The 23,275-nt window shown below is 38.2% G+C and overlaps 4 protein-coding genes across 6 annotated transcripts in view; 2 read left to right on the top strand and 2 right to left on the bottom strand.

Moving 5' to 3' along the window:
- Positions 1-5: 5 nt before the first annotated feature.
- LOC109407266 (uncharacterized) lies at positions 6-2,941 on the top strand. Its single transcript, XM_062853217.1, has 5 exons — positions 6-913; positions 976-1,149; positions 1,429-1,546; positions 1,610-1,728; positions 1,786-2,941. Exons 1-5 carry the CDS (start codon positions 644-646, stop codon positions 2,065-2,067), a joined length of 963 nt encoding a protein of 320 aa, XP_062709201.1. The 5' UTR covers positions 6-643; the 3' UTR covers positions 2,068-2,941.
- A 348-nt stretch (positions 2,942-3,289) lies between these two features.
- Positions 3,290-7,371, bottom strand: LOC109404945 (cleavage and polyadenylation specificity factor subunit 5). Its single transcript, XM_062853218.1, has 6 exons — positions 7,276-7,371; positions 6,956-7,205; positions 6,629-6,893; positions 5,417-5,582; positions 3,791-3,905; positions 3,290-3,718 (listed from the first exon to the last, which is right to left on the bottom strand). Exons 2-6 carry the CDS (start codon positions 7,078-7,080, stop codon positions 3,697-3,699), a joined length of 693 nt encoding a protein of 230 aa, XP_062709202.1. The 5' UTR covers positions 7,081-7,205; positions 7,276-7,371; the 3' UTR covers positions 3,290-3,696.
- Positions 7,372-9,353: 1,982 nt separating this feature from the next.
- Positions 9,354-10,027, bottom strand: LOC134286825 (histone H3.3-like). The gene is made up of 3 exons (XM_062848507.1): positions 10,012-10,027; positions 9,568-9,805; positions 9,354-9,453 (listed from the first exon to the last, which is right to left on the bottom strand). The coding sequence occupies exons 1-3, from the start codon at positions 10,025-10,027 to the stop codon at positions 9,354-9,356; spliced, it is 354 nt and encodes a 117-aa protein (XP_062704491.1).
- Positions 10,028-19,412: 9,385 nt separating this feature from the next.
- The window catches only part of LOC115270114 (neurocalcin homolog), a 579,846-nt gene continuing 575,983 nt past the window's right edge, over positions 19,413-23,275 (top strand). For 2 of the 3 annotated variants that reach the window (XM_029879158.2, XM_029879159.2), the window contains exon 1: positions 19,413-20,245. The gene's annotated coding sequence lies outside the window, so the exon portion shown is untranslated. The remainder of the gene's footprint in view (positions 20,246-23,275) is intronic. The other variant, XM_029879160.2, reaches the window with a different exon arrangement.

The raw sequence follows: 23,275 nt of genomic DNA, 5'->3' as shown, positions 1-23,275 counted from the left end.
CACTATCAGCCACATGAAAACATTAATTATGAACAATATTTTACGAAACAATGTATAAAGGCATGTATAAAGTAATATAATTTGTTAACCGGTATTTGTTAGTTTTTATTTATTCATTTCGTAGAGTATTGCCCATGAAACAAAAGTAGCTTAATAACAGTTTCTTAAGCAAAAGTTTGCTTAAGAGCTGTTTATTTGCTTCTTATATGTATGTACAGCAAAAATGTTTGCAAGGGTTTTCAATACTGGACGCAGTCAGTCATTCTTAGTGCGGAAGTGGTAATGAAAATACAAGTTTGTATCAAATCGAGATGGTGTCTCAAGCACATGTGCACATTTTCTTTGATTAATGAAGATTAATGTGCTCTGAAGACATTGGATTGATTTGATGCAATCATGCAGTTCTATTAACGTTCCTCATTTTTGAAACTTCTACGATAGTCCAGTAGTAAAAAATACGTAGTACCTATTTCTTTTATTCCCCCACAAATAGCTAAAACGTCGCAGAATCACACAGCGTGTTAGTATTAAAATTGTACGAGAACTTTACACTTTAAGACGGGAACAAAAATGCACTGTAAAGCAATAAATACATAACACCTAGTTTGTTTAACATGTTTATTTTTTCCCTAGTCATCCGAGCATGCACAACAAAGATATTGTTGCCCGATCATTGACAAAGAAGTACAGCATGCTGAGGTCCATCAACGCCGAAATTCCACAAGCCTTGTGGTTTTATCCAAATGGTAGAGGACCTGGAAAACACAGTGGAAAGATTCACTACCACATTGAATACATGGTCAAAAAGGACCGGAAACAAGTTCGATCCAAGACACCGGCGGAATCGAACGACACTTCTCCAATTGAAGGTAACGGAAGCCAGGCATGTGACAACGAAACCCTACTTGCAATGGTAAAAAAAAACTGAGTGACGTATTTAATAAATATACTAATTCATTTTTATATTTCATGTAGATTGAGAAACTGAAGTACATCGTACCAACGGATGCATCGTTGGAGGTCATCAAAGACGACTGGATGCAAACATTCGATGCAAGGAAAAAAATCAGGGACAGCAAAGACGTCGCAACATTGGTTGACAGGATGATTGAAAATTTTCCATTGTCGATTGAGTTTGACGGATCATTGGTAAGATCACCAGTGTTTCTACTTGCATCCATTATGGTCATAGTGGTGCCCTGGTTGGCTATACTTGACGCTAGGAAGTTTTTCAAATAATATTTCATTTCGAATATTCCGATTTTTTTCTTTATAGCCTAACGTGTTCACTGAACAAGAGCCTGCCTCTCTGCTTAATAAACCTTTTCAAATTATATTAATAGCCGAAGAATATTAACCACTATGACCAAAACTGATCATCAGTATCAATTTTATTCATGTTTTAATTAATTTATGTTCGATTTGCAGATTGCTACCGATTTTGCTTTGATGTTTCCGAATGCCACGAACTTCCTGGATACATGGGACTCGATTCAATCTAAGATCGCTGAAAGGCATCACTCCTTGCACACATCCATGAAATCTCGTTAGTATAATTTTGGTACCATTTCAACGGTTTATTTTATAAAGAATCACTGTGAAATTACAGAATTTTTTCGAACACTAATGATTGTTAAGGAGAAGAATCCATCCCGAGGTGTGAAACGCGTCGTCAAAGGAGCCCAAAAAATCACGAACCTGTTGGAAGGTGTTATCGAGTGGATAAATGTATGATTCATCAAAATTCTACGTATTGCGGAAATAAACATTTTTATTTTTTTACAGCATGAAGATGACGTTCAGCAGTTCGCCGCTTCGTACGCTAAGACCAGACTTCCAGTGCTGGTAATCAAGGGACCGCAATACGAGGATACAGAGGAAGCAGAAGCGTACGTCTGCTTGAACAAACGCGCGTTTGCAGCTGGGACAGATGTTCGACGAGCATTTCTACTTCTCATACAAACGTTCTATTTCTTCAACCTGAAGTTCGAAGCTTCGCTCTCCAACTTCTACAACGTCTTCGTAGGGGGGAGTCTTGAACATCGACAAAATGTCTACAACAGTTGACGACTTTTTTTTTCAAGTTGAACTAAATTAATATTTCAAACAGATCATGTTCATTCACATAAAAGTATGTAATAAAACCGTTCATCACATGCCTTCTTTCGCGGTATTTAAATCTCGATTAACTTGTATAACTCGGATATCAATATTTGGAATCGATCAGTATTTTTGCATTATAGAAGAAGGAATACAGACAAACAGATGTAACACTAATCATTTCCTTATACTTACCAGGTATAGGGGATACCGTGATCATAAATAAACTAATTATTCCCATCGTACACCGATTCAACGACCAATTTTAAAATGTGCTAGTTGGTCCACAGCCCACCCGTGACGACCACATCGATTTTGTTCTAGTTTAACGTTTGCTCGCTACCGGCACCTAGTTGACCCGAAAGTTGGCCAAAGTAATTCTTTTTAAGGCGGATATATTTCCGTGACTATGTTTTGAATCGAAAATTGTTCGAGTGTTGTCTGTTTGTCTGTGACGGAATATTGATATTTTTCAAATAAAATTCGAGAAATATGATAGTTGGATGATAATCGAGATTCAGATATCGCGCTTCGCTTTATTTTTGATTTCTAGAAAAAAAAAATAATAAAATAAACTAATAACTGAATCCCTTCAGCGAAATTATCAAATTTTGCTGATTACTATCAGCAAAATGGCTGTCAAATTCGGTTTGCTCGAATATACTGAGCTTCCAGCAATTTGGTACAACTTGCTGAAATTTCAGTAAAAACCTGTAAACAAAATTGACATTTCAAATTGCTGAATTTTTCAGCAATTTTATTTTGCTGAAACGTTTGCTGTAATTTCAGCTCGGCAAAATTCAGCAAAATTTTGCTGAATTACAGCGAAAAAAATTTGGTGTGTAGAGTTGGTCGAAGCACGTTAATGAAATGAACTAATCAAATCAGTTTGGCTTTCAGAACAGCAATGAATAAATTGTTCTCTTTATTGATAAAAGATAACAAAATAGGGTTGCTAAGGTTGTTTTGCTTGCCGCTATGCGTCACCATCACCAAATGATTCCACATGATGCTCTTTTATTGTAAAAGAGACCATAATCAGATGAGCATGTTGCATGAAATACAGCTTTGAATAACCGACGCTGCTAACCGGATTGCGACGAAGTTCACAATCACGCGACCTGATTCAGAAGCTCTATGAAACGAAATTCTCTATACATTTCACAGCGAAGAAAGAAACCCCCAAACATCCAATTTCCATTGACTTTATTTCGTAGCCGGTTTATGAGTCGGACGCTGATTTCAATACAACCAGCAGCGTCCACCTTAATCATATGGTACGGGTTTTGCTCCGCCACTTAAATGGTGACGAATCGCCACCTCACTACACTACATCACACACGCACGCACACATACACACAGGACGGATCCTACCTTGGCTAGCCGGTACGTGGTTTCGGGGCGGCGAGCAACTACTGTCCTCCCGGGGATTATTAGGTATTTACGGGAGGGAATTGAGGAGAGGAAGATCAGCGTTATTTGTCGAATGAGAATCAAACCGGAACTGCGCATGATGGTGTAGCAAAGCGCTCGCCGAGAACGAAGGACCCGCTCCTGTGCTTCTTTCTCCTATCTGTCTCTCTGCCATCAGTTGCCTTACATGTAGATGAAGTTGAACCTGGGCGGGGGTGGGAAAGAATGTTTAGTTTATAAATACCAATTGATGTTGAGATAACGATAATTAACTTACCGGCAGAGTGCCTGCGGTAGGGACGAAATTATCGGGCCATATCCTTGTGAGTTGTCATACAGTTCAAAGAGCGGAGCCGCCACTAACTTGTAGTTCTTGGGTACGGCAAATAGCGCTGCAGGGGATAAATAGTAACAAGGGTTAGTATTCAAATTCGAGTAAGCTCTAAATCCAATCACTTAACTATTTACTATTTATATTATAAAGTAGGGGATGTTCTTTCTTTTCCAGCATTATTATTTTGCATATCTTTACAGGCCTTCATCAAAAAGAAGCAATAAAAACATAAATCTAGTAGATCTTAATAACAATCTGTTGAAAATACATTTTACTGTGAGTTTAAATTACATTCACAGATGTTTAAAAACATTACATTTTCATGGTCTGCTTTACATAATAACATGGATATCATGATTTTTGAATAGATTTACTAGATAGTCTTACATACATTGAGGTATTTTTAAGGCCACAAAAATGCCGAACAATTTTCATAATTTTACAAGACCTATTTGGTGGCCAGAAGATCTGAAACCTAATCTTCCAAGACAAGGTGTACAACGTAATACAGAATACAACTTTGACATGGTCTTTAATTTATGTACAATCCAATCGAATGTCGTATGACATTACTATAAGTTATAACAATTGTTTTCCATGAGCCAAATTAACAATACGGTAGCAATTTACCCACAAACTGTTTCGTTAAATTTAAATTCTAGAGATCTGGACGAAAGTATAATTTTATTCCCTTTCTAACTAAATTATATAGTTGGCAAACGTATCACAGAACCAATTTACAAAATTAGAAAATGGTACAAAAACATAATTATTGAAAAACAATTGGTTGTGAAGACGTTGCCATACAATTCAATGTTACATAGTTAGCTAACAAGATTCCTTTCGAGTCTTTCGTAAACGTCATATTTTTAACCAATGAGTACATATTTTAAGCTATGCATTAATAACACTCAATGCTTCACAGCAATTCATTATTGATTAGGACAATTCTACTCGGGAATCGAAAAAGAACAATTGAAATACAGTCTGTGTTCGATAACCACACGACGAACAAGTATTGAAATTATGAGACAAGGACCTCGGCTGCATTGTATGTTTTACAAAGTTATGTATATGTTGTTGCACCACTGGTCACTACTAATGAATTAAACAATAGAATTTAACATTTACGTGATTACCTGGCCGTTTCTACTGGAATAAACTTGTAGACATGATCGATTCCATGGTAGAGTAATACGTGGCAAAAGTTTACGGCAAATACATTCTTCACAACAAGATAAAATCGTTTAAGTTTTTACTGGCGAGCTACTGACCAAGTAATGAGTTCAGCCCATACAGACTTGCTTGGATTTTATTAATCTCAAGGACCCCTTGCGAACTCTTGCCCGCATTAATCTAACTGAACACAAGCTTTTTATCTTCTACTCCTAAACTGAAATAGGTACCTCTCAAAATATGACGCTTACTAGAACTGCATCCTAGCTTAAACAACCAAACCCAAAACCGTTCTAATCACATTTTTCGACTTCCCCAAAAGGATCCCACTTAAAGCTAATTCTAAGATACTTAAATATAAGAAAGCATATATTGCATACAACAAAACATTACCCTTCTCGTGCAGTTGTACCAGAAACAGCCGCTTGTGTTCCTTCGGCTTGGTGATGTGCGGCGGAATGTACGGGTACTGCGGGGGCTCAAAGTTCGGTCGCCACCAGTTGCCGATTGTGTCCTCGACGATCCAGTCCTGCTTGACGCCATCCTGCCGGCCTAGAGTCTATATATGCCGATGATAGTAGACAACACAACATAACACAAACACGTTCGGTTGTGGATAGTACAATAGTAGATGATTTTTGCGTTTCGATATATCGTAGTTTTATCGTGAAGAGATAGAGACGGAAAGAATACACAGAGTGGTGGTGCAGTTGTTTGTTTGTGGTGAAATTTGTTGTGATTAGTAACATTTTGTTTCAGTTTAATACTTGTGTGAGGGAACGTTACAGGTAGAATAGAAAAGAAATGGTAACTATAGTTTCAACTTCAAGGAAATGATTTAGTCAAATTGTATACCCATCTAAGATAGTAAAAAGTCAATAGTATAATACATTTAAAATTTTACTGTTATGGTCTTTTCCGTTGAGAGACGAACCAGCCAAAGGCTGAAAGTCTCTGAAATAAAGACAAATCAATCAGTCAATCTTTTCCATTAGAGAACTGTAATGTCAAGCTCATTTAAAAACACTTTATTAGCTATTCATTTGATAAGAACGTCAAAACATCCAATATTTTACCTATTCGTAATTGGCGTTTTTGAACAACGAACATAAGCAAAAATGATTCACCGACCAAGTTTTTAACGAAAGTTACGTCCGTATGACACGAAACGTAAGAGTTGTACTACGTAACTCAACGTGCATGTATTTTGAAGAAATGCCTTTGGAGAGCCTGAAGCTTGGGAAACAAATTTAGATTGGGGTTTAAATTTTAGAACATTTGGAACCCTAATTATTCTTAGTGTAAAATCATGCACTTAATACAATTTGACTAAATCACTGAACAATCTTCTTTCGAGTCATGGATACATCCTTGAACATTGTTACAATATTGATTATACAGCATGATAATTGATGAACCATTCGACAATACCCTGTATAATCTACCTTGAAGAAACTAAACTAACAATACTGTTTGTTACAATACGAATCTACCGTACATTCACATAGTTTCTTAACCGATAGTTGGATACAATCTTCTCTTACAACTATCTTCTGAAAAACATAAAAATGCGAAGAAAACACCGATCGCACAAGCCGAACTTACCTCCGTCAGTAATCGTTTGAGCCCTTCGACTTCGTCCTCTCCGGCACTCAACTCTCCGCCCGGCAATTTGAAGAAAGTCGTTCCCAGCTGAAGCAGCAGGACGTGCGGAAGACCGTGTTCGTGAACCAGCAGCACCCCTTCCACCGATCGTCGCATTCCGATTTTGTCAAACTCATCGCGCATACGCTGGAACCGTGCCGGCACCGAAGGGTCCTTCTCAAATAACGGTTCCTTCGTGCCGAATGTGTAGTTCGTGAGCGGATATCTGAAAGCGGAAACAAAATTACCTCACAACGTCGTTTTCAACCAACCGAGAGAGAAACTTACAAATTGATCGTCCGGTTAAGCGTCATGGATTCTTTTCCTTGCGGTTTGCTGATGTCGTTCAGGGTGCCCTGGCTGGTGCGCCTCGGCCAGCCGGAGCCGGTTTTGTTTACGGACTGGGTAGCCATCTTTGATTTTCACGTCTTCTCACCCGGGTTGCTGGGCAGTCACTACTTTGCGCGCGATTTTGCTGGGTATTTCCACTCCAATGTCCGCAACTTCACGGAACAGTCGAAGAAGCAGGTGTTAGCTCCTGTTTGCGACACAATTTGGGCACTAAACTTTTAAACTTTATGCTAAAAATTCAGAAAAACTTTTCCTACCGATGAAAGGCGGCCACAAATTATTTTTTACACTTTTTTACCTAAAGCTTGACAGTTGCCAGTCGGTAAAGAAGATCCAGAAAAAGAATGTTTTCCCCTGTGACTGATTATGTACTATATTGTACAAATACGAAAAGGCTGAAACACAAAAAGCTGAATATTGGTTTACACACTTAATCGCGGCTTCTCTTTTCGGTAATTTTTTTAACTGAGCTTAATCAATATTACCGAAATTTCAACAGTTCTGTTGAAAAGCAACTGATTTTCAGTATTTGTTTTCACTTTTTGCTGGACTCGGTAATGCGAAGTACTGAGTATACGGTAGTATCTAAAGTTTGCTGTACACAAGTCAGTAGCATGAAAAAGTCAGTAATATCAGAAACCGAGTTTTCAGTAAATATCGGATAATACTGAGATTTCAGTAACGCGAAACCAAAACATTGCATTATACGCGCGTACAACTGTCACAACTGGAATGTGAGCGAAGAACAAGAAGATTTACGGTTTGCCCATATTTCTGTAAAATAGAAATGATAAACTTCTGTTGCTCATAAAAAAGCTGTTACTCGCGGTTTTATTAATAATACTCAAGTTTATTCCGATTCACTGATGCTGCAGAACAGGGCCAGCAAACAGTAAGGGCCGATTTCTTCACCCGGGCTTAAATTTTAAACCAGGCTTAGCAAAATTTTAAGCCGGGCTTAACTTTTTTTCGATTTCTTCACCTCGGCTTAACCACTAAACCCGGTTTAATAAAGCTACGGTTTACGTTAAGTGTGGCTTATTTTAAGCGGTGCTCTGAGGTGGCTTAGCAGCGCTAAGCCAGGCTTAAGCCGCAAATTGAAGAGTTTGGGTTTCTTCACCTGCTTCATGGATCATTTTTTAAAACAGCGGAAAATATTTTTAATAAAACATGTAGGGCCGTTCGCAATGCTGTTTTATTTTGTATGGCGAGTTTTAAAAATTTTAAAACTCGCCATACAAAATAAAACAGCATTGCGAATGGTCGGAACGATACAATTGTGAAACGTTTGGATACGGATGAAGGCGATGATAAAGAAAATGATAATCTACAGCCGGCGCGTCGTCAATATAAAATATTCAACATCGGTTTTTGGGACAATCAAGTTTTTACATTACACCCGATTCTTTTTTTTTTTGCACGGGTCTGGTTTTTGATATAACTCAGTCCATTTTCAATCGATTTTCATGAAATTTTGTACACATGTAGGAACGGTAAGTACTATCAGTGTACAAAATTTCATGAGAATCGGTTAAAAAATGACTGAGTTATAGCAAAAACCAGACCTATGCAAAAAAAGAATCGGATGTAGATTGAAAGTCTTCAAAAAGGCTGATACGTGTTGATAGTTTTGGAGTCGAAAGTACATTTGCATTGAAGTTTCTATCAATGTTTCTATCTATTTTAATCCGGTCCTTCCATAATTTCAGGTCACAGTCTGTCACAATAAACATATTTTTGTCTCTTATGGTTCAAGAGATATTATTTTTTTAACAAACAAGCTTAGGATGACGCTCAAAAAAATTCTTCTAATAACTTTTCATACACTAATTTCTTACAAAAATTTAGTTCAAAGCACGTTCGGCCCATCGAATATTCAACATTTTGACTTACAATTCTAAATATAAAAAGTATTACTCGTGGTGTACTTCTAAACTTGACTTAATTTGAATACCTAATAGGGTGACGTTCACACTTAATTTATTTCGCCGAGGCCGGCAAAATAAATCGCCGAGAATCCAACAGCTGAGTGCTCGGTAAAAATCTCGGTAAAAGTTCAAATTGCCGACTAGACTGCAAACTTGATAAACATCAACTGTCAAAATTTAACGAGTGGCTCGGTAATACATTGCCGAAAATTTCGGCATACATTATTACCGAAATTCAGTAAATGTTTGTTTTCTTTCATGGTTTTCAATAAGTAAAATAAAACAAAAAAAAATATTTATAATTAGGTTAAAAAATTTATTCGGAGATGAACCAGCCTCTTTAATAACAAAAAATAGTAAAAATACAACTTCACACTTCCCCCGGGGTCTCTTCCTCCTAATCCTCCTTAAACACGCTCGCGGATGCGCCGGGCCAGCTGGATATCCTTCAGCATGATTGTGACGCGCTTGGTGTGGGTCGCGCACAGATTGGTGTCCTCGAACAATCTGATCAAGTACGTTTAGCTGGCTTCCTGCAGGGCAGCAGCGGCGGCAGTTTGGAAGTGCAGATCTATCTTGAAATCCTGCGCAATTTAACGCACCACTGGAGCGGCAACTTACGGATCAGCAACTCGGTGGAGTCGGTGACGAATTTCCCGCGGAGCTACCGTTCCCGGCCGGTAACAATGCGGCTTCTTGACTGCGTCGGTCCAGGGAATGCTTTTGCGGGCGGCCTTTGTGACCAGATGCTTACTAGAAGCTTTTACTGCTTCATGACGATCGAAGTAGCGTCCCGACAGCAACCAAACAGGCACCAGAACACATTCCTCCTTCAACGCTCCTTCTCCAAACCAACGAGCTGAAAAGATAATTAAGAGAGGATCTTTATTGAATATTCATATAAGATGCATACACAGCATTAGCTTAGAGCGAATTTAATTGCTTACTTACGAGATAAAAATTCCACCGATGTTCGCTTAAAAAAAATCCTACCATTTTTTATTTTTTTGAGATGGCACCCAGACGACAACGTGTCCGTTTTCATTTTTGACAGATGCGCTTTACCGAAATTCAGCGACATGATTAGATTGCCGATTGCTGTGGCAAAAAAGTTTGCCGAAAATCAGTAATGAACGTATATTACCGAATTTCGTTATTTTTGACAAGTTATTTTTGATGAACTGTCAAATTTCAACGACATTTCAGTTAAAATAAGCTTTACCGATTGAGTTCGTTATTCGTATTTACCGAGATCAAATTTCGAGATTAAGTAATTCGATGACATTGAATCTAGATACAGTCACGTCTTTTTTTATGCGGCCGCGTAAATGAAAACTTCATACAAAAAAAATCATCGTCTTATTTTTGCATGATTAGTCGAGAAATGGTGAGACTTTTTTTACGCAGTTTTTTGAATTTTGAACTGAGTTTTTTTTACGCGGTTCGTATTCCCCACGTAAAAAAACCTGACTGTAGGTCGAAATTACATTTTCAGCACTGCAAAAAAAATGTTCCGTTTTATATTTTAGTACAAGGCAGCGTGCATCGTATTAACACATTTTTATATTAAAATCCTAAATCTTTTGTATGGGTAGAAACACACGATCATAATATTTTCCTTTCCCTTAGAGCGTTACGTAACTCTGGAGCATCTCACGACCAATACATTTTCAAAAACTCATTATCGAAATGCAACTCTAACAGGGCGATAATGCAATGGAGATTATTTATTCGAAGGCTATTATTGATATCAAAACATAAAATCAACATTGCAACGTGTGTTATGCAATGTGGCACTCCAACGTGCTCCAACTTTGTACAATGAAAGGCAAATTCGAACACCAAATGTTGTGGAACGACCATATGGAGTATTTAGGTACTAAAACAAAGATCTTTGATACTAGCGTTGGGTAAAATATCAACAGTCTAGGTAGTTCATCATTAATAATTTCCTTCTGCATCCGAAAAATTACCGAGCGATTTCGCTTTTCCTGCTCAAATTTCAGCGGATGTTTTGTTGTTGTTACTCCATACTGCATATAACGGGCATTTCAAAATATCGGCGGCTTAAAATGACGTTTCCATTGGAAAGTCACTGGAATGATATGGGAAATTTCGTTAAGCTTGGCTTAGCGTAAGCCATCGCCTTCATTTGCTAAGCCGATGTAAAGAAATGCAAATATTTAAACCTGGCTTAAGAATCTGGCTTAACTTTAAGTGTGGTTTAAGATAAACCAGGCTTACGTCGTTAAGCCGGGTAGGTGGAGAAATCGGCCCTAAGTGCGTAGATATTGATATCAGAGGTAATATCAACAGAAGAAGATGAGGTTTTGATCAACGCCACTTCTCCCAAACCAGCGCTGGAGGAAGTCTTGTCCAGTTCTTCAACACAGTGAATCAAAATCGAACATTCATGATAATTAGCTGGCCAATAATGATTAGGAACGAGTAAACGTTCCAGCAGAAGTTTGCAAACCACAAATGAAGATGATGCAGATGCTACAAATCCCATTTCATTGTAATTGGAATAAAATTCGCAGAAGGGAGAATTTCGGTTGAAATTTATGACTGAAATGCTCAGCAAACCATTGTAAACAAAAAAAAAATCACCGAAATATCAGTATTCTTCGACAGGTAAAGTTTACTCGAGGCATGGAGGCCATTGAACGGCATACATAACTATTGAAATCTCTGGAGACCACTTCCAGCAAGAGAGTGTAAATGAACTGATGAACACTGACCTGGCTCTGCTGGTCCCGGGAATCCTGCTGCCGCTGTTCCTGATCATTTGGACACCACCATTAGAGAGTGTGAGAATCTTTCTCTGTAATGATTATTCAACAACTGTATTCATTATTTGTATACACTTTATTACCGATACTTCAATATTACATACAATGAATCACACTCTAGACAACAATAACAACATCTCCACATATGACAGATACTCAATGTAAACATACACGCTAAACGTAATAGAGTAATACAATAATTTATTATGTGCATACCACAAGGTACCACATCTCGTTTTTTCTCCAGATCCGCAGCAAGGTCACTCCACGTTGTTTCGCTTATAGTCTCCTCAGTTTATGAACGTCTCGCTTCAGTCTCACATCAAAATTAGAAGTACAGTCATCCATTTGGTCATCCATCTCTGCTCGGCATTTTGGTAAATTACTTGGCCGTTACTTGTGGTTGTACCTAAAAAGAAATATTATTTTGACCCAAATATTTTCCCAAATCCCAAAATATGTTTAATACTGAGTGTCAAGCTAAATATTAACTTTGCTGATGAATTATTTGAATTGCTTTCCTCTTCTCAAATGTTTTCAATGACAGCTAGCATGCAAACATTGTATACTGCCCACTGATTTTTTTTGACATGTCCTTTCATAGAAGAATCTCATACAAAAGGTATGTATATTCAGATTATTATTGAGACATTTTTTTTAACTAATATGTCGGAACACTGCACGAATGTTACAGTGGAAAAATTATCAATATCCATTAACTCGTTTTCGATCCAAAGTGTCCAAGTGTCATACAAACACTATTTTATTTTATGTTTTTTTTTTTTGCGAACTTTGCTGGAACTCGTTTCTTGTTCAGAATATATTCAGAAGTTTGGCTTAACATATTTTGTTTTCTAAATATCGAAGGGATTGATACTTTTTTTAAATCAAATCACGATTTCGAAAAACGTCACTTGTCCAAAGCAATATTTGTAATACTAGTTTTAGCTAAATAGTAATTTGAAAACTTGAAAACATCCATTTTTTGAATTATATTTTATATATATTGTTCACAAAACTCGCACCCGCACTAGCTGTTTGAAAGTATAGTAGAATATTAATATTCATTCTTTTTTTTCATGTTGTAATCCTATAATTATCTCAAATTCTTAATACATACATCATCGTCGCAGTACCAAATCGAAGTCACGCATTTAAGCACATGCAAAGTTGCAGTTGTGACGTAAATTTGAACCGGTTGCTGGTATTGCGCATCATTAAGCTACTTAAGAGCTGAAATTAGCACTAATCTAAATCGAGTTGCTATGTTTATAGGTAGGTTAAACATCAATTTTCGCCCCGCCAGTCACTTCGGCTTCCAACCGAAAACGTAATGATAGTAGCCAATTATTATATACAAAGCAATTTTCTCCAGATAACAAAATAAATCGATCATCTTATTGGAGCACTTTTCGACGGTTCACCTATATAGGTGTCCACGGTTTTAGGAATCATGTTTCCGATAATTTCGGAATTCTTATGATTTACCATTTACCTTTCAAACTGAATGAGTTTATTTTTACGGTTTGGTCGTTCAATAGGTTTACATTCTACGATGCATATTTTCCCTCATTAACTGGTGATTCGTGCTCAATCAAACCTATTTTAACATTACAAAACCAAAAATTTGTTCCTTTGATGTCGCTCTTTTGGGTTCTGAACTGTAGGACTTATTTTAATGGTGTACCTCCAAAATATTGCAAAAGCACCTCAACATGTTATGTTCTCACTCTAGATACCTAATGAAGCTATTTCAACAAGCCTTTTCCAAATTATTCGCATTCAATGTACCGTCAAAATTTAGAACTTTTTATCTTTAAGTAACTTTGATTTTCTACATATGACTATCATACTGATAATATTCTCAGTTCGTTGGATCGGACTAGAATATTCTGCATTATTGCAAAGCTCAATCATCTGTCTATCATATCACTTATTTCACATTTTTTTCGATGAAATACATCCTCATATTTTTTTTTTGTTAACGACTACAAGTCTGACGTAGTGCACACTGACCATGATTGTCTGTGTCATGATGGCCCTTACGCTTGCCTCTACGATTCATTTCTTTGTACTGAAACAATTTAAAGCACGTTTTTATTCAAATTTTCAATGAACTCATAACACAAATATCACTTATACATGTACACGCATTTTTATTGGTAAAAATCCATGAATTTGATATATAAATTTTATTTATACACACATATTCGTTTTCAACGCTGGATCACACATAAAATCGATGGACCTTATATAAACTATGTGTATCTACACATGAATAGGGTTATCTATGACAAATTGCAAAAATCTATGTGAGCGACACATGCATACAATATTTGCAGTTTTTTCAGTGTATGAAATCTAAAAATTCAAACAAGGTAACATGTTAGTAATGGTACCTGTTTGCATTAATAAGCTCGACTGAAAAACAAACCTCATAATCCAGCTTTCATTAGATATATCTATTCCTGTAGTTACAGAAATGGTTATCTTTTTTTATTCCAATATCTTGTGCTTTTGATATACTGTACGTTATTCTCCTCAATAATAGTTTCAATACTTCTTTAACTGATCAAAATTTGTCTCTTCCTATAAGGAAATTATTGTGCAGAATTTGTTGTTGAGCGTAATGCTGTACCTTGTTCTCTAACTTGTGCCACAGTTCTTGGCAAGATGGCCACTCATTAGCAAAAATGGCACTATATCCAGTGTTAGACAATCATAAGTCAAAATGCCCCTCCTGACAACACATTCAATAGGTTATAAAGCGCTTTTTACTCGAATTCCTGAGACTTCTAGTTAAGCCGAAAAGTTTTATTTTTTATTGTTCGATTTTTTTTAAATATCCAATTCAACTAGCCATTTAACTAGCATGATACTTAACAGGTTAGTGGTTAGCAACTGCTCTGAATATGTCGTCTAGCTTCAACGAATGCTTTAACTGTCAGTCAAAACTTCATATCTTGCAAACTACCAAGACAGTTTAATTATTCTCACACATTGATGTTAATTTTCTTGATGTTACATTTTTAGTCTTGTAACAGGACAAAGCATTAGTTAAATCATGTCTTCATATTAATTTGGTTTCAAGAGCCAACCCTTTTTACGTCTCGTAGACTTATTATACTTTGCTGAGCAATGATAACTTCAATATATATCACCTGAGGTGGGTGCACAACAATCTCAGTATCAGCTCAGTTATATTCGCATTTGGAACATATTCAAATACTATTCGTTCCTGTTTTTCTAGTCACGCTCAGCCTAAAGTTTAGTTTTGTCTTTCGCCTTCTCAGCTGCCACTTAATTGGTGTGAAATTTCATTTTTAATGGTTCAATTTAACTAAAAAGCCCAGATTGGAGTTCAAGAGAAATCGCTCAAGAAACTTCTAGAACGATTCCTGGCAGAAACTTTCTACGGTGACTGCCATTTGAACTGTCATTTTTTCGCAACTGCGTACTGCGATCGAAGAAAAAACGGTTTCTTGAGTGATTCAACCAAGCAATTTCCCATGCCTCAAGATAGGCCGAGAAATTCCTTCTGATCTGCAAACAGCCCTTAAATCTGCGTTGGCTGGTAATCTGTTTCTTACGAAATTTACGACACTGTTGCGTTTTTAGTACTATAATTTTTAATAACACAATTCGCCTTATACGGCTCTACAAAGAATCGACTATATCTGCCTTGCAGGTCTTACCGCCTTCAACGGCATTTCCACCTTCAACGGCTTTTTCCGCCTTCAACAGCTTTTCACTCTCCGACGGATCTTTCCGTTATCGACAGTTTTTCGCCTTAGTCGGCTCTTCTGCCTATAACATTTTTCCTGCTTTCCGCCTTCAACGGCTTTTCTATCTGTAATCATTTCCGCCTTTTACGGCTATTTCAAGAATGTCGCCTTCATTAGCTTGTATCGCCTTCATTGGCTTTCATCGCCTTCACTGGCTTTTAACAGCAACGGCAAAATTTGATTTCAAAATATTGTTTCACCTCTACGCCTTCCTCGGCCATCCGGTTAACAAATCAATACTTCATTCATCATTCAGCATTTAAGTCTAGATTTAGGACAACAACCCTATTCAACGAGTACCAATATCACAATCAACAAAACTTAGGTTTTCTTCACAGTTCTTTATTTCTTTATCTGACAATAGTGATTGTCATCGATTTGAACTAAACAATACCGATCACCATCAAAATCTCTCACAGGTTGATCATTGTCATTAGTCGAAGGTACAAATAGATCGTTTTATTCATATTGAACAGTTAGTACACAATATTTACCTTTTTGATTCCAATGTTGAAATTCAATCACAAGTCATCACCTGGAGGTCATCACCACTCTGCATGCACCACACACACACACCACTCATCTCTTTCTTTTTCCAAAGACAACACTTCCCGAACCGAAATTAAACTAATTTCACATGCACTGTTCACCGTTCTCGTCGCCAATGTGAGAATCTTTCTCTGTAATGATTATTCAACAACTGTATTCATTATTTGTATACACTTTATTACCGATACTTCAATATTACATACAATGAATCACACTCTAGACAACAATAACAACATCTCCACATATGACAGATACTCAATGTAAACATACACGCTAAACGTAATAGAGTAATACAATAATTTATTATGTGCATACCACAAGGTACCACAGAGAGCGATCGAATAACCACTGAAGAAGTAAATCCAAACCTTGCTCAGCTAGTAAACCCGGCCTAATTTTGTCGAGAGGAAAGCAATCCATTTATCAATTAGCTAGATGTTGTTTTGTGCAAAGAAAAAAAAAGACGTTTTTGTCAGGGGGAGCGACACTACACTGAACGGCGGCTTGCGGTGAAAATTACTATTCTGAGGGTCAATTTAAATGCACAACGCCACTAAATTTGTGCAGACTGAGTTTCGTTTTAATTCAACAGAATTTTGTTTTCAATTTTACCATGGACTCGATTTTCAATTAAAAAAAGTTTCTGTTGGCAACCGGATTCGAACCAAGAATCTTGACATCACCAGGCTCGCACGCTACCACTCAGCTATCGAACCGGTTGATGTGAGAAGAAACAAAACGCACACAACAAGCGTTGGTGGGTCGATGATCATGTTTTGCCATGGTAAATTTAAAAACATTTTTGTGCTTGTCATTACTGCAAGGCTCCTTTCAGTGTAGTTTTGCCAACCCAAAAAACCTCAAAAAAAGCTGAAAAAAGCCCAAAAAAGTCGCTAAAACCCGCAAAAGTTTTGCGGGTTTTACCGGGTTTTTTCGGCTTTTTTTTTGGGGTTTTTCGGCTTGGCAAAACTAGTGTCGCTCCCCTCGGTTTTTGTAGTACTTTAAAATAAACTTTTAATTATTCAAATGAGCTCGCTGTTCCTTTTTAAATCAATTTATATGTTTCCCATTCAGTAAACTGGAAGTTCTCGGGTTGCAATGCGTGATTCCTCCCATAAATATCTCTCAAAGGAATTCCTCCTGCTGAAGCTTCTTTTAGGCTCTCTACCATCCCACGCATATTCTCCTCAACGAGTATGATTGTTTCTCGCTCCAGTCTCGCTAGATTTTGACTGCACAGAGGTTGTTTAATTTGAGCATACGTTTGAGATACACGTTTATTGCGCCATACTCAAGGCCATACTCTTCTAGTTCGGTCCAGAAAAAATCCTAAAATAAACAGAAGTGATAAATATTATTCCATTAAACATATTTTGAACAGGATTTACATCCCACAATGCATCAATCCTTTCCGATCTCTGCAGTAAAATGATCTACAACTGGCAAGAGTCTTGTTATCATATCATCGATGATTTTTTGCACAATTTGATGTTTGAATAACAAGTCAATTTGACCATATTGGATAGCAAAAATCATGTAAGTACTTACCATGTCTATTACGGAGTGGTCCATTTTTTTAATTTAGGCTGGTTCCGACAATACTTTGTCGTTCAATTCAAGAGACGAACTAAAACTTCTTAAATTCTGACCAACGTTCTGTTTACTTTTAACCTGAGTGTCGCGGACTGACTCAATATGCTCTCTCAGCGGGAGCCAAACATTGGGAGCCAAACATTGAAGATAGAGGTTATGTTAAACCTTGTTGTACCTGTGTGCTTGATTGAAGAGTATTGTTATCTAGGTGCTGCGGATATAATCAAAACTGTTGTCACGATATCTCCATTTGCCGCTATCAATCCGTTGGAAAGCGAGGAGAAGAATAAACATTGTTTTGAGCCCATTTTAGCTTATTTTATAACAACTATCCATCCAAATTTCCATCGCGAATGAAAAATAATAAACTTTGAACACGACAACAAAATTGGAATAATGGTGGATTGATCATGTTTACCATTTCCGAACAGCGTCGCGACGGCATGTTTGACAACTGCGCTGAGAGAGGTGTTTGCAAGAAAATTGAACGCTCGTGCGTGTTTACAAGCTGTGTGCCGGAAGTGTGTTGGTGTGTGTTGGCTAGCTTGAGAAATAAAACCGTTTCTATCCGCAGCACCTAGCTTTTAACTCTAGCTGCAGCAGTCGCAGTGACAGAAAACGACAGTGCTCCCATTTAATTTAATGCATGCACTGATGCTTATAAGCAAGTGTGAGAGTGTGCCGACGAGTCTGCCGAAGTGTGCCGGCGAGTGTGCCGAAGTGTGCCCGGGCACATTGTGCCGAGTGACCAACCCCTTGATGCGCGCACATAAACGTTATCCACGCAAGGTTGCACATAAAATCTAATAGTTGGATGGAAAATATGTGCAGCGGCATTTATATTCTTAATGCGTAATTTGAATTTATGTGCAATCAATTGTGCAATGCATTTATTTTTCGAGTGCAAAGCTTGATAGCAAAATTCGATGTGAAATTAGTCTATGATGACACTAAATCGACTGTTCAAATTTTGACGTTTCTCCTCTTTGTTTTATGCAGGCTCGTTACGTTTGCGATCCACAAAAAATGTCAAAATCTGAATTAACTCTGGCGTTTGATTTGAATATTATCGTCGCACCACCAAATCGAAGTCGTCGCTAAAAGCACATGCGAAGTTGCAGCTGCGAAATAAATTTGAATCTATTTTTTCTGTTGCGAATCATTAAGCTAATTAAGAGCAACAATATGCACTAATCCAAATTGAGTTGCGACATTTCTAAGTAGGTTAAAAATTAATTTTCGCACGTTCGGTCACTTTGTATTTCGACCAAAAGCATAATAGGTCCTATCAGCATAGGAACTACATCTACAGCAAACATTCAAATCGAACGCCAGAGTTGTGCCCGCCGCACACATTAGCGCTCTAACTGGTGCCATATTTTGTGAATTCGAAAACCGCTTGTCCTTAATTCGCACAACAAATTTTGTTCGCATGGCCTTCCTATGGTCCACTGCACGAATTTATGCTGGCCTGCTTACTCTCAAGGGATATTTGACGTTTGAGCGGTGCCGACACCGCTCAAACGTCAAATTTCGTGTGAGAGTAAGCAGGCCAGAATATATTCGTGCAGTGGACCATCCGCCAACGCTGGTCACCTTGCTCGACTCGCCCACGAGGCGAAATTCGTTTGCCATCAAAAGGGGGTGGTGATGGGTGGTGGAGCTGGACCGTGCTGCAGCCGATTTCGGGGGAGCTCCACGAGCCAATTTGACACATTGCACAGTGCGTGGGAGCGAGATGGCGCTATAACAATAATCACTTTTGCACCCTCAAACTGCGTGTGTAGGAGGAAAACACCTCTATCTTATTGGTTGGGTCTTATTGGAACAAACGGGACAGGAGATCGACCGACCAGGCATCAGCAGCAGAGAGCGACACCGAAAAAAGGCAAAACGAAGGAAAAATAACTTTTTAGCAGCTCCTTGTCGTCGCCGTCGTAGTTGTCTTGTCGCGTTCGCGTTTTTCCTCCACCACAGCCATCAGCATTCAAGAGCGGTCGGTGCGTTCTTTTGGCAGGGCTCCGGATTTTTCCCCGTGTGCGTGTGTGTATTCCAATCGGATCGAGAAAGCGCAGTCAAAAGACAAGAAGTCTAGTTTCGGAGGTTCCTCTAATAGGAAACGGTAGCAAAAACATTGCAAAGAAAACTCGCCCCAATCAGAAGGGAAGACGACGACGGCGTTCAATCAAAAGTGGCCCAGGATTGCTTCGGATCTTGGATCCCCAGTCAGTGCAGTGTTATCAGCAAGAAGACGCACGAATCCTTCGTCGCCCAGCTGGGAATTGCGATTTTTTTTCGCGACGCGTTTTTTTCAGTGAGAATCTCGTGCGACACGGAGCTAGTTCGATATAAAAAGTAGCAATCGACCGAAATTAGTGCCCTAAAATAGCAGCACCCGCGGCGGAGTGTGCAAAGAGCGTGTGGAAAACCCATCAAAACAGATAGGAGTGAAAAGTGATCCCTCGGACCAAGTGCAAATTCCCCCATCGGTTTGTGTGAAACCAGTTCCAGGTTCTCCAGTCCGAGTGGCATTTCGTGTGGTGATTATCGGATTCTGTGTTTTCGCGTGAGCGAGAGAAGGTGAAGAACCAATAAGAGAAAAAGATAAAACAAGTTCCACCAAAGAGGAAAGCCGTCCGTCGATTGCCGTCGTCCGTTTGACGATTTTTGTGCAGTCAGGAAGCAGCTGGATTGGGCGAAATTCGGCGTAAATGGGGTTCAGTCGTACTATGTGTGGGTCCTTGTGGGTCACGTTCTTGCTCTGCTGGTGGGGCCCTAACAAAACAGCAGGCACTACGAGAGTGACCTCTAAACGCATACGTATCTGATACAACAGCTCGTACCCAGGGGGGTGATGTGGGAGGGTGGTGGACTAAGTCTTCTAGTTTGACAGCATTGCACAACGGTCGCGGAGACGCATCTAGCTGGACAAAACGGTTTATGCTTTGATGTTTTATTAGTTTTGGCTACATTTTGTTTTGGGACAGTTTCTTCGGATGTTTTGGATTTTTTTCAATACATATTTTCGATTTAGGGTGATTTTTTTAAACAAAAAAAAAACAGCAAGGATGGGATCATTCATTTGCAATCATTTACATACACTTGCTGTTAACTCGCTTCAGAAACATCGCAGCAAAAATCGTTGTATGGAACACTTTTTCATTTTTGTTTTACCTGAAACTTTGTAGAAGAATATATTAGCGTAGAATCATTAGTTTAGTCAACAGAAGGCAGCAAACGCAACTCTCCACGGCGTGCATGTAATTTACATTCGCCGCGTGGAGAATTGCCTTCACAGCTCGCTCACGACTTTGGTATGTGTGTGCGACCCTAATGTTATTCGGCAAACTTCCAGATAAAACTACAAGGTTAAATTCATCCATACATTGTTTTTCGATAGCATGCTTCTGAACTGAGATAATAGCAAGTTAATGTAACTCTTTGTAAATGAATGGTCCCATCCCTGAAACAGAGTGACACGTATTTCTTTGCACATGTTGTACAAAGTTGTTAGGGTTACAAAAATACGCAATTTTGTTGAACATTACCGCTTTTATTTCTGAAAATTAAGAATTTGTATAATTTTAATATATGATGTTTGTTTGTTTATTAAGGTACACTGGGGCAAGATGAAACAGCGGGTTAACATGATATTTTCTAATGATGATAAACTATTTGATTGCCATAACACATAGGTTCTGATTCAAACTATCTTTAAGCGACGGATATATTTCAATATTGTATTTAAAATCTATTTCATAACTTCGGGTTTCATCTTGCCCCACCCGTTTCAACTTGCCCCGGTATACCTTAAGCATAACACATCCGTAGGTACTGGCATAAAATACAGTAGACGTTCGATAACTGCAACATGTTTACGTTTCACTTACCGAATGAAATTCGATAACTGCAACAACTGACAGCCGTCAAAGAACTGTCAGTTGCTGCCAGAATGCAGCGAAAGTGTATTCGGAAAACATCGCACTGCATCAAAAGTGCATGCGAAAAACATCGCATCGCTGTTGACATTCCATTTTGACGGATAGCGGTGCGATAACTGCAAAATTGTTGCACTTAGCGGACTTGCAGTTAAAAAGCATTGCAGTTAAAGCGTTTGCACCGATCGAACGTCTACTGTAGTTTCATCCCAGGTTTCAGTCATATTTATAAAGTAGAAATATTTTTATTTTTTTTAGTTGAAGCATCTCTCTGCGCCATCTTGTGCCGAAAGCAGTTATAGGAGTTTAAAGTTATCCCTGAAAAAATAAAAAAAAGCGCTTCAAAGAAACTACATCGCAAAATTCGACGGCTATAGAGATATTGAAAAAGCGCACGAAATCGAAGAAATAAAGCTGCAGTGCAATAATACCTATTCTTTACTATCAATCATCATCATTGCGCCGTTATATGAATCTTTTGGAATTTCTAGGTAACTTTTCTCTATGGTTTTCATAGATATAGATATAATTTAATCCCTCTACGACTTCCTCTAGAGTTTGTCCAGCAGTTCCCCTTAACTTCCTTTGGGATATCTAGCAGAAATCGCATCAGGGATCGCTCCACGGATTCGTACACGGATTTTTTTTATGAGTCTGCGAAATGCCATGGAGAATAAATCCCAATCAATGCATTCTCTAGGTAGTTCCGTTTAGGGATTCTGCAAGAATATTTCTTTAATTCCTCTAGGTAATTTTGTACTATTCGACTTGATTATTACTTGGAATTCCTTGAGAAGTTTTTGTTTGGATACCTAAAAGAGTTGCTAATCCTGGGAACCGTCCAAAAGTGCATTCTGTGAATCCAGCAGAGGTTCCTTCTAAGATTCTTCAAAGAGTTTCATCTCGCATTTTTAAGGAAACCTTTCTGAGATTGCGCATCAAAGATTACTGTTATTCTGTTATCTCTAAGCATTCTCTTCCCCGTTCGCCTTTCTGCTCTTTCCCATCTGCTGAGCAATACGTCCAGCGGATGGCACATGGAGATTGCGCATTGAAGACTACTAGGACAAACAAAAAACAGGTACTGTGGGATTCGTTCAAGAGCTTCTTCTTGAATTTATAGAAGAGTTCCTTATAAAATGTCTGATTGCATTTCTTCTAGGATTCAAGGTGCAGCTCTTTTTGACAGCCAAGCAGAAGTTCCTTCTGGGATTTTTCTATATAAAATCATTCTTAGATTTTCCAAGAGCTTCTGAAGGATTCTCTCCCAGAATACTAGGTTTCTTTCGAAAGTTTCTTCAAAAATCCTCCTGGAACTCCTGGATATCCTCTAGAAGTTCCATTTCGACATCCTCTAGGAGTTTATTTTGGAAATCGTCAGGAGTTCTTTGTAGGAATCTTTCAGATGTTCCTTTTGGGAATCTTCATGTGGGTTTTCTAAGAATGTTCTAGAAGTTCCTTCTGGGAATCTTTCATGAATGTCTTTCGAAAATCTGCAAGTGAAGTTTCTTTTGGCAGTGTTGCATTTGAACTGAACGCGAGTAAAAAATGAACTGAAAGCTTTTTATTTTTAGAACGCGGACGCAATACCTAGATATTAAACTTACGTGTCAGAACTTTTCACTGCTTAAGATCACCTCGTTCAGATCCTCATTCGATCCAGAGCTCTTAT

This window comes from Aedes albopictus, chromosome 2 (genome assembly GCF_035046485.1).
Source record: "Aedes albopictus strain Foshan chromosome 2, AalbF5, whole genome shotgun sequence".
Lineage (NCBI taxonomy): Eukaryota > Metazoa > Arthropoda > Insecta > Diptera > Culicidae > Aedes > Aedes albopictus.
This window is presented reverse-complemented; position numbering and strand designations above follow the sequence as displayed.

Bases quoted from the DNA above. Each gene is read 5' to 3' on its own strand.
- LOC109407266 (XM_062853217.1), top strand. From the start codon at position 644: ATGCACAACAAAGATATTGTTGCCCGATCATTGACAAAGAAGTACAGC. The intron at 914-975 runs GTAAAAAAAAAC...TATTTCATGTAG, and splicing joins ACGAAACCCTACTTGCAATG to ATTGAGAAACTGAAGTACAT. The intron at 1,150-1,428 runs GTAAGATCACCA...TTCGATTTGCAG, and splicing joins TTGAGTTTGACGGATCATTG to ATTGCTACCGATTTTGCTTT.
- LOC134286825 (XM_062848507.1), bottom strand. The intron at 9,454-9,567 runs GTAAGTTGCCGC...GTACTTGATCAG, and splicing joins CTCCACCGAGTTGCTGATCC to ATTGTTCGAGGACACCAATC.
- LOC109404945 (XM_062853218.1), bottom strand. From the start codon at position 7,080: ATGGCTACCCAGTCCGTAAACAAAACCGGCTCCGGCTGGCCGAGGCGC. The intron at 6,894-6,955 runs GTAAGTTTCTCT...TTCCGCTTTCAG, and splicing joins CTTAACCGGACGATCAATTT to ATATCCGCTCACGAACTACA. The intron at 5,583-6,628 runs GTAAGTTCGGCT...CGGCATATATAG, and splicing joins TCAAACGATTACTGACGGAG to ACTCTAGGCCGGCAGGATGG.